Source organism: Halyomorpha halys, unplaced genomic scaffold (assembly GCF_000696795.3).
Source record: "Halyomorpha halys isolate HHAL.00 unplaced genomic scaffold, Hhal_1.1 Scaffold100.1, whole genome shotgun sequence".
In the NCBI taxonomy this organism is placed as follows: Eukaryota; Metazoa; Arthropoda; class Insecta; order Hemiptera; family Pentatomidae; genus Halyomorpha; species Halyomorpha halys.
Genome location: NW_027112088.1, coordinates 1500576 through 1511495, shown reverse-complemented (window position 1 = coordinate 1511495; position 10920 = coordinate 1500576). Strand labels below are relative to the sequence as shown.

The window sequence follows — 10920 nt, the reverse complement described above, 5'->3', positions numbered from 1 at the left end:
ATGATCAATGTTTATTTGGTTTCTAATATATTAAGTAAATATTTTAATTTTACTCGTGTATTCTGTATTAATTAAGAGTAACTTGGAAAGCAATAAAATAAGGATATTAACTCTTCCCTAAGGTTATTATTTTGTCTTTTATTTTAGAATGATATAAACATTGCTGTCGAAGCTGCAAACAAAGCTTTTGAACTTGGATCAGAATGGAGGACAATGGATGCCTCAAAAAGAGGTCTTCTGTTGCACCGGCTTGCAGATTTAATGGAAAGAGATCAAGTTTATCTTGCTGTGAGTTCAAAAGGAATTAAAATATAAACTTATCTACAATTTCTGTCTGTTTTTAATCAATTAAAACTTGTCTTTCCTATTTTAGAGTAAATATTTTGAATTAAAAAAACAAATTACACCATTAATATTTTCTAAATAATCAAAAATATGATGTAATAGTGTTGAAAGTTTAATATTTAAGATATCTTTTGCAAATATGTGTTCAATAATTTCCTTTTATTTAAATAGATGATTGGGAACAGGGTAGCTCTGTGAGTAAGGCACTGTGCTACCAACTCCCTGCAACCGGATTTAAATCTTGCTTTTACAGATAATTATTTATTCTGTTACCACAGCTGTGAATTTAGGAAAAACCCTGATAGTTGTACATGAATGATCTTAAACAAATCACCTATTTGTAAAATTGAACCAGTACTTCCTTAAACGCAACTTTTCTTTGTCATGTCTCCGAAATTCTAGATTCAAATGACCCTAATTGTTTGTATTCCTTGTTGTTGCTCAGAATAATGAAGTCTGAATACTATGCTTGACCTATTCTGAAGCACTCAAATTCTAATTATTGCATTGAAACTATCATAAGTTAATGTTCTGTATTATTTGTGTATGGATTTATGAAGCTTTTAGAATAAAAGTGAACCATCCCAAATTGTGAAAATTGAGTATGAAACTAAATTTTTAGTGATAAAACTAATACATTTTTTAAAAACCTTTTCCTTGATAACTGAAATAAAAGGATTCATTTGCAAAACTGGTCTAAAGCAGTTATATAAAAATTTATGAAATCTTCTACTTAAACAGTTTTTTCTCAAAATTACAGTTGGTCCTCTTTTGTTCTTAATATCATCTGTTCTACATATTTTATTTTTAACCGATTATGACAAGTATATTATTTTTCAATAATTATTGCAGAGTTTGGAAACATTGGATAATGGAAAGCCTTTTTCTATGTCATACAATGTTGACCTCCCTATGAGCGTTTCAGTCATCAGATACTACGCTGGATGGGCAGACAAGAACCATGGAAAAACAATACCTACTGATGGGAATTTCCTATGTTTTACTCGACATGAACCTGTTGGTGTTTGCGGTCAGATTATTCCATGGAACTTTCCACTAGCTATGTGGGCTTGGAAAATTGCACCTGCGCTTGCTACTGGTATGATTGTTTATAATTTTTCTCTCAATTAAAATACTGGAATAATTTAAAATAAACTAAAGTTGTTAGTTGAGAATTTAGAATCACTGTCAATTTTTCATTTTTACCTATTGAAGGCTAAATATGTAGAATTGAAAACATTGATAAGACATTTACCAATGGTATTTAAGAAACTAGGTGGTAAAAGTTATGCTAAAATGATCAAGTGAAATTCTCATGACAATAGCATAGTGTAACTCTATACTATTAATATAATTGTCTTTTCCTTCTCAAACATTTAAAACTGAATAATAGTTTATTTTGCTTGGATTACTAAAAAGTAAATAACTATATAATGATTAAAATTTAATTATTATAAAACTATCCATTTCTTTACTTATAATATTAATAATTTTTGTTTTATTTTTTAAATAATTATTCTATTAATCTTCTTAAATTTTTATTCAATTTTGAAGCCTCCTGCTTAAGAGATAACTTTATCAACCCACAAAATTATAGAGGCTACAATTAACCAATTGGAATCATCTGAAGATGACACTGAAGTGTGGTAGTAACTTCCCAAAATGTAGTTTCTACTTAATTGAATTTTGGAATATATTCTTAGAAATTCTATTATTATATCATCACTAACTAATAGCATCTTGTTCTTATAAACGCTTTAATTTTAGTTTATCTGTATTTGTAATATTCATGATTATGAAATGTAATTGAATTTCATCTGATATTAGTAGAAAATAAATCATATTTCTTAAATTAAAATTATTGAGTTAATATTGCAGGCAATACAGTAGTCTTGAAACCTGCTGAACAGACTCCATTGACAGCTTTATATACAGCAGAACTAATAAGGGAAGCAGGTTTTCCACCAGGAGTCGTTAATATTGTCCCTGGCTTTGGAGATGCTGGTGCAGCAATTGTTGAACATCCTGATGTTGACAAGGTTGCATTCACTGGCTCAACTGAGGTAAGTTCATCTTAGATTTCTTTTGATTAATGGGTTGTGAACTGGGGTAAGATACCTGGAAAAGAAGGGCATTAGAAAAAAAAAAAAACCAACTGAAAATCAGGGAATTTAAATTAAAAAACAGTAAGGGGGGGGGGAATCAGGGGATTTAAAAAACAAAACACCGTAGGTCTGAAAATTTTACAAGTTAATGGTTGAAAGTACTTATTTATTGTTATAAATAAGAACATGTTATAGTGATAATATACAAAAATAAAGATGTGTTCACTGATTTTTTATGTTAAATAATAATCAATATTGTTACAATGCCTCATTGAACTTGTTCCTCTGTTGTAAACTAATACATATAGTAATTGTCTTTGTTTTCTTCTTCTTTTTTTAACTCAATAGGTTACAACCATTTTTACCAATACAACCATTTCTGAGAGTACTTGGATCTTCCTCCACTTCTTTTTCCATTTAATGTGACCTCATAAAATCTTTTGCATCCTACTATCTTCTATCCTCATCAGGTATCCAGACTATTTCAGTCACTGGATTCAGGTCTTTGTATTAATTTTCTAGATCTATATATTTCCTTATCTTCTTCATATATCGGTCCTAGAATGTACCTTAATATCCTTCTCTCAAATCAATCCAGTAATCATTAGTCTTTTTATTCACAATCCAGGTTTCTCTGGAGTAGGCTCCCACTGGTTTAATTATCATTTTGTACATCCTGAATTTTGTAGTATTGCTGGCAAGACTACTCCTCAGAATCTTGGACATATCAATGTACACTCTGTTTTTCAGTATAATCCTTTATTATCTATTGACTCATAATAATAAGAAGTAGGAAGATTAATTTGTAGTGAATATAATCATGTACTTTTGTTAACTATTTTTATAACTAGGGTTTTTCCAAAATCTTTTCAGGGAAATCCATGAAAAGATTTTGGTAGACACTCTGTATATACTGTTCAATTTCAAGTTTTGTTTATTAACAAAACTTATTTTAATTTCATTGTATTTCATGAAATTCTTATTTTGTGAAAATTAGAGATATATATTATTTTCTGGATTTCTTGAGATGTGAAAGTTATTGGATTCATTTACCAGTTTTGAAGACAAAATATATTTGTTTTTGTTATTAATTAAATAAGCAATGTTATTAATTTATTTAAATCATTTTCTACTTTCTTATTACTTTAAACAATCTTGTTTTTAATTTTATTAAAACCATTCAAACAGTTTGAAGGAAACATTTTTAATTTTTCTCTGATAATTCATTTATTTCACATCTCATTTCAATTACTTTAAAATTAGTGTTATATAATTGTTCTTTTACTTCCCAGGTTGGGAGATTAGTTCAACAAGGAGCAGGAAAGTCAAATTTAAAACGTGTCACATTAGAACTTGGTGGAAAATCGCCTAATATCATTCTAAATGATTGTGATCTTGATCTTGCTGTTGAAGGTGCACATTTTGGAACTTTTTTTAACATGGGACAGTGTTGTTGTGCAGGAACAAGAGTCTATGTTCAAGAAGGAATTTATGAAAAGTAATAATTTATTATTTGGTTCATCTATTCCAAATAGTTTATCCTTTTTAATTTATTTGGAATAAATTACCTAAATATGTGTTATTCCGTAATTACTCTTTTTTTCTTGTTTAAAGCTTTAATATTATTGATGATCTGTTCTAGATTTGTGGAAAAGAGTAAGCAACGTGCTCAGAGGCGAGTGGTAGGCAATCCTTTTAAATCTGACACTGAGCAAGGACCACAGGTAATTAACCATTTTTTTAAACTATGCAATAATCTTCTGAACTCCATGGTATAAAAAATTCTTTACTGCAAATCTGTTCCTTAAAGGTTTCTTGATGCGTGTAATTGGTGAAAACCTTATTTTCAGTGATTAATTAATACTTTTAAAAAAAGTTTATTTTTTTAGATTGATGAAGAGCAGTTAAATAAGATTTTGGGTTACATTCAAGCTGGGCAAAAAGAAGGTGCGAAATTAGTTACTGGTGGATCAAGAGTTGGCAGTTCTGGTTATTTTGTTGCACCAACAATCTTTTCTGAAGTTACAGATAACATGACTATTGCCCGGGAGGAGGTATTAGTTTCATTAATTTTATCTTTTTACATTGTTCTGAAAATGACATATTTGTTCTTTCAGAGATGTTTTATTGTTTTATCATATTGCTTATTTAATGTTACTAATTCTTTAGATCTTTGGACCAGTTCAACAAATTTTAAGATTCAAATCCCTTGATGAGGTTATCCATAGGGCGAATGATTCCAATTATGGCTTAGCTGCAGCAGTATTTTCAAACAACATTAATAGTATTAACACCATTATTCAAGGTCTTCGGGCAGGAACTGTTTGGTACGTCTTTATTTTGTAAATATTATGTTATTATTGAATATACCATATTAGAAATCATGTGGCATAGAGAAGAAATTAATTCAGTCAGAACACAGAAATCTGTCTAGGTTTTCAGTTTTCTGATGTCATTAGCTTAACAAGTTATTCACTACATTATATCTCTGGCCATGATGGAAAGACAATCCTTTTCATACTGCTTATCTTTTTTATTAAAAAAACATTCTTATATTTAGTATGATGGTCATTTAAAAGTTGTATTAATCTCTTTTTATTTCTTCCTAATGATTTCTGATTATAACTATCATATTTAATTGTTTATTGCATTTAACTATGTCTCTTACAACCAATGAAATCTACATCTACATCATATTGGTAATTGAATCTTCATGACTTTCATAATTGTCTCAAGTTATGTTTTTTATGCATACCCATTTATAATTATCAATTTGTATATTAAAGATATCATTGATTTCAAACTTTTCTAACATATTTTAATTCTGTTAGTTATTCTATCGGTATGGTAATCATTTCATACTCTCATTATTTATATATTATAATATATTCCTTAAATCTGAAAACTAAAACATTATATCCTAGCACTATGATATTTTTTATTATAAATTGTTTATATTTCTTAGTCGTAGAGGATTTTGTATAAATTAAAAAAATTGTTGATGTTTTCAGACATTGTTTTAAACTTTATATGTTTATAAAAGCATTTTCTTAACTAGGTTGTAAAAGCTAAATTTTGACTAACCTGTTATTGTTCCACAGGGTCAACACATATAATACAATAACTGCCCAGGCACCTTTTGGAGGATATAAAATGTCTGGAAATGGGCGAGAATTGGGAGAATATGGTCTTAAAGCTTATACGGAAGTCAAAACTACTTTTATTGCTGTGCCTCAGAAAAATTCATAAAATAATTGCTATATCCTGAAATTTTATATTTCATGTTATTATTGTGATATGTGAAAATGCTGAATGTTTTTACTTCTGTATGTTTAATATGAATGTTGGAAATTTTTTATATTGATATATCATTAATCCTGTATCACTTTTTTTTATTGCTACAAAATTATTTTTGTTAATGTGATTAATAAAATAAAGTTATATTGTTAATTTTTTTCTTCATTGTTGCAACTTATCTCTCTCATTAGTACATTGGAGAAGCATTGTATTTGATACTCAGATTCTGTCTCATTTGTTAAAAAGAAATAAATACACTAATTGGTTATTATCATTTATTTTTTCACTATTATTAGTTTTTAAGGAGTCATATCCTATCCTTTGACAACGTATTAAAAACTCAACATTCGTAATCTATCTGAATAGTCTAATTTTTTATGATAAATCTACCTCAGAACATAGTAGTGGAATCAGAATTAAATTCTGATGTTATTTTGAAAAAAAAACTTAACTACATATATGTATATATAGTTGACCGTAAGAATTGATATATAAGAAGATGGTCAGGGTTGCGGTCAAAAGTAAAACATAAATAGTTGTAAACTATTTTTGTTTCACTTTTGACCGCAACCCTGACCATCTTATATATAAAACTTAACTAGACACGCAAAAAACAATCAAACACACACTCATAAATTTGTGGAAATATTTTATCATAGTCTAAGTCATCTAATGGTGTAATTTAAAGAATTAGACAAAAAAAAAAGTATTTTATTATCTTTATCTTTTAAGTTAACAAATTATAAAGAGCATGAAGGAATATAAAATTAATCAAAAACGCCAATAAATAACTTATCAACAACATGTATAAATAAATACGATTGAAAAAATAAACCTCATTTTGATTTCCACCAATAAAAGAAAAAAAATAACAATAAATTGTGAATTCTGGAAATTTCAGAAGCAATAGTTAAAATAACCGTCTGCAGATGGCAGCACAAATGGAGAAAAAATATATTAAATATTAGTTCAAACTAGCGCCACAAGAGGCCAGCACCAATCAAACAGCTATTCTCGAGGTAAAATTATACTTACGAGGAAAATTTTATTTTGTATTAGGATAGTAGGAAATGAAAGGAGCTAAGTCGGGTCGGTAGTGCCGGAATTGTTTAGCTCCCGTTACTTCCTACTCTCCTAATCCATATTAAAATTGGACTTCGGGAATGCCTGTTTGGTTGGTGCTGGCCTCTCGCGGCACTATTAAAAACTAACAATTTCTATCTTTCTTGATTTGTGCTGCAACCTTTAGTGTGTTAGTTGAACTATTATCATTTGATTCAATTAACATATTCAAACATAAGAAATTGCTGCTTGATTGGTGCTGGCCTCTTGCGGCTTTAGTTGGAACTAGTGTTTTCTATTTGTTTTCTCGATTTGTGCTGCTATCTTCAGATGGTTATTTTAACTACTGCTTCTGTATTTTCTGAATTGACAATTTATCGTTATTTTTTTTCTTTTATTGATGGAAATCACAATGAGGTTTCTTTTTTCAATCGTATCTATTTATAGATGTTTTAATAAGTTATTAATTTTATATTCCTTCATGTTCTTTTTCACCTATTAACTTTGAAGATAAAGCTGTGACATGTAAAACAATTAAATATTTTGTTTTTTTGTCTAATTCTTTAAATTACATCATTATTTGACTTAGACTATGATAAAATAATTCCCATAATTTATGAGTGAGTGTTTGATCGTTTTTTGTGTGTGTAATTAAGTTTTTTTAAAAATAACATCAGAATTTAATTCTGATTCTACCAATATGTTCTGAGATAGTTTTATCATAAAAATTTAAATAGTTTTATCTTACAAAATTAAAGACTATTCAGATAGATTATGAGAGTTAGGTTTTTATTAAGTTATCAAAAGATATGTGCTCCTTAAAAACTAATCGTAGTGAAAAAATAAATGATGACAAGCAATTAGTGTATTTATATCTTTTTAACAAATGGTGTATGTTTATCACCGCCCTAATTTAACCTCAACAGCAGGATAGTAACTATTTTATTTATTCTCCTGTGTTTTATTCAATGAGATATAATAGATTCAGTACTGAAATACCTTTAAATGAATATAATACATGTGTGTGTGCGTGCTCATTTGTGTATACATACTTGTATATTTTAAACTACTGAACCAGAATGCCACTTTTTTCTGACATGCCTAATGATTATTGATTAAAACTGACCATCATAGAGCCCTGTACATAACTGTTTCATACCCCTTGAATTCGTTCCACACACATCTCTATTGAAACTTCGATTTCCTTACCTTCCATTAACACCTCTATTTTTGACTTCCTAATCTTAAGAAACCATAATCACAGCCATCAGAGCTCTTGAGAGATTTAGTGTAAAGCTTTCATAGTAAACCCTTTTTTGTTTACAAACAATAAATAGTTGAACATTTATTTTAGTGTCATTTATTAGCACTATAAATTAGTAGAATATAATATTGGGTGGGATCTGGGGTCAATTGGACCCAGAGAATCAATCTCAACCATCTCACTCAGGCTAAAACAGATTGGTAGCCTATAGAATAATCTATCCTCCTGCCTCAGTGGGAGATCAGAGCCTTAAAACCCAAATTAACACTAACCAGCATTTCCTTCAATTCATATTTTATTGATATTTTTTTTCTTTTATTGATCAAAATTAAAAAGATGTCTATGGAGGCAAGGAAATTGTGGGCAGAACTTGTAAAGGATATTTATTGTTGTCTAGGAGAAAGGAATTGTTAACATTATAAGGGTAATCCTAACTAAGGATTTAGTTATTTTAACTGAGGATAGTAGGTATTTGAGTTCAGTATGTTCTCCCAGAAGCCATCAATTTTCCAGTGATATTAGAAGGTAGGTAGTAAACAGATTAAGCCTAGGAGACAGGGCTAATGGGTTACATTTACTTTACATTTCATTGAGCCTAGCTACTCCTAGAATCAATGTAATTTGAGGAAATTTATTCTATCTCTGAGGAAGTGAAGTGTTTAGAAAAGTTTGGAATTCGAATCGGCAAGTGACCTTGTCTTACAAACCTCTAAGACCCTACATTTACAACATAGCATTGAGGAAAGTAACCAGGACTGAAGCAGAATCACACTAGTGGTATGGGAGCCTCCAACACAGTGGGGAAGGACTTTAGTGTAACACTTTATTTTTTTTCCAAACCCCTAAAAAAATAAATAAAAACAAAAATAAAATAAAACAAGTATAATATAAAAATAAAATGTACTGTTTATCTGTGCTAGTTCCTTTTACTAGAGCAGAGCTCCATTTTAAGGAATGACTGATTTTATGTAATGAAAGTGCTGGTGGTTCATTTCTGAGTTGTGTGAGGTGTTGGGGCACACCCCGTTTCATTGATGCACTAAAACTAAAAACTAGATACAATATGTGTCTCTGTCACTTGCGGATTTCATTGGCTACAGTAATGTAGGTCTTGCCAACGCACTGGAGGGGGCACTGGTGTCAGTATTTGAAAGAGTAGATTAGTCAGAGATTGGAGGGAGTCAAAGAACTTGACATGCCTCCAACCAATGAACTCTGGTACTGTGGGCTAATTGAGGAGCTGATGTAGTTCTGGGGGCTTCTTCTTCTTCCACGATGTAGTACGGACCATGCTCCACAGCTTGCTATCCTGGAATCCCAGAAGGTGGTGCTGCATGCCATCAGAGAGGTACATGAAGAGTGGTGCCCCGTATAGAAGTGATGAGAGTGCTGAGGAGGTGGTTCAGTCTGTAAGACCGCCTTCTTACAGTTCTCATTTTCTAGTAGAGGTGGGTGGAGAATTTAAGATGGGAGTCCAGCTTCACACCCAGATAAACTATATTGAGTTTGATGGGGAGATGATGGTGTCGTCCAGTTTGAGCAACTCCCAGAGAGTTGATCGCTTGTGTTGTTGATGAGCGAACACGATGCAGTCTGTCTTAGCTGTATTCGAGGTCTATGAGCTTACGACATAAAATGCCGTGAGACACAGAATCGAATTCCTTTGTACAATCTATGGAGATCATGGCCTTAACATGGTTCCGATTGAAGGTGGAGTTCACCCCATTCTGGAGCTTCATCAGATGGTGTTCGATACTCATGTGAGCCTGAAAGCCAGTCTGCTCGTAAGATATAACGGAGTGTTCTCTAAGGTAATTCAGGATGATCTTTTCATATACCTTAGCAAGATGAGGCAGGAGACTTATGAGCCTGTAATGGTAGGCGTCAAACCCTGTCTTCTTCGGCTTGAGGAGTGGAAACAGGATGGCATGTTTCCATTTATTGGGGAAGTATCTCAACCTCAAGCATGAATTGTACAGTGGTAAAAAAGGCGAATGAATCTTTCACTTTTTTTACCACTTTGCCTCCATTGACAGATCTTCTATACATCTCATATAAAACACTGATAGTCGAGAGGCCTTTTAATAGTGAACTTATAGGGGGTCATCCAGGAGGTCTCTATGAATTAATTGTTATCAATAACATATTTAATGATTTATTATTTGCAGAGTAACACTATTTTATAAACAAAATAATGATTGATTAACTGGTCTTCATTAAAATGTTATGACTTGAAGCTTTGAATGTCTTCCAGGCAGGCTTCGTTAGCGCGCTAAGCGAAAAATATAAAATAGCAACAATCACCGTCCTACGCAGACGATATTGCTATCTATAGCAGCATTATGGGGCAACAATAAATACTAAAGCTATTCGCAGCAGTCTGCAGATTATTCAAGGGTTACACAATTTAAGTGAACTAAAACAAACTACGTTGTGTTCATTTACCAACAGTACTATCATTCGAAGCTCCCGAGGACTCTCCGAGTGGCCTACACTATCACATCCTCCTCCAAGTCAATAGTCTATCTGGGCATGAAGCTTGACCGCCATTTTAAGTTTTCTACCCACCTCTACTTGAAAATCAGAACGGTAAGAAGACAGTCTTGCCGTCTCACGACACCAGCACTTTCCCTGAATCTAAAACTGCAGGTATATAAGAGCATCCTTAGGCCGAAACTTCTCTCCGGTGCATCGCTATTCACTTATCTCCTCTCCGTTTGCTCAGGAGACTTGTGCCTTCCGCTAAGCATAATCTTTTCCTTAACGTATGGTGGACGTATCTTGATAGTGATTCCCTCCAGCGTTATGTTAATATCGAAAGACTGGTGCCCATTCGATTGTTCACCG

The 10920-nt window shown here is 31.4% G+C and overlaps 1 protein-coding gene across 1 annotated transcript in view; it reads left to right on the top strand.

Moving 5' to 3' along the window:
* The window catches only part of LOC106677483 (aldehyde dehydrogenase, mitochondrial), a 9944-nt gene extending 3923 nt beyond the window's left edge, over window positions 1-6021 (top strand). Inside the window, exons 3-10 of the mRNA XM_014415455.3 lie at window positions 148-288; window positions 1198-1444; window positions 2224-2408; window positions 3743-3948; window positions 4093-4174; window positions 4340-4504; window positions 4620-4777; window positions 5552-6021. Coding sequence (XP_014270941.1) covers window positions 148-288; window positions 1198-1444; window positions 2224-2408; window positions 3743-3948; window positions 4093-4174; window positions 4340-4504; window positions 4620-4777; window positions 5552-5699 — 1332 coding nt within the window. The 3' untranslated portion in view covers window positions 5700-6021. The remainder of the gene's footprint in view (window positions 1-147; window positions 289-1197; window positions 1445-2223; window positions 2409-3742; window positions 3949-4092; window positions 4175-4339; window positions 4505-4619; window positions 4778-5551) is intronic.
* The last annotated feature ends 4899 nt before the right edge of the window (window positions 6022-10920 follow it).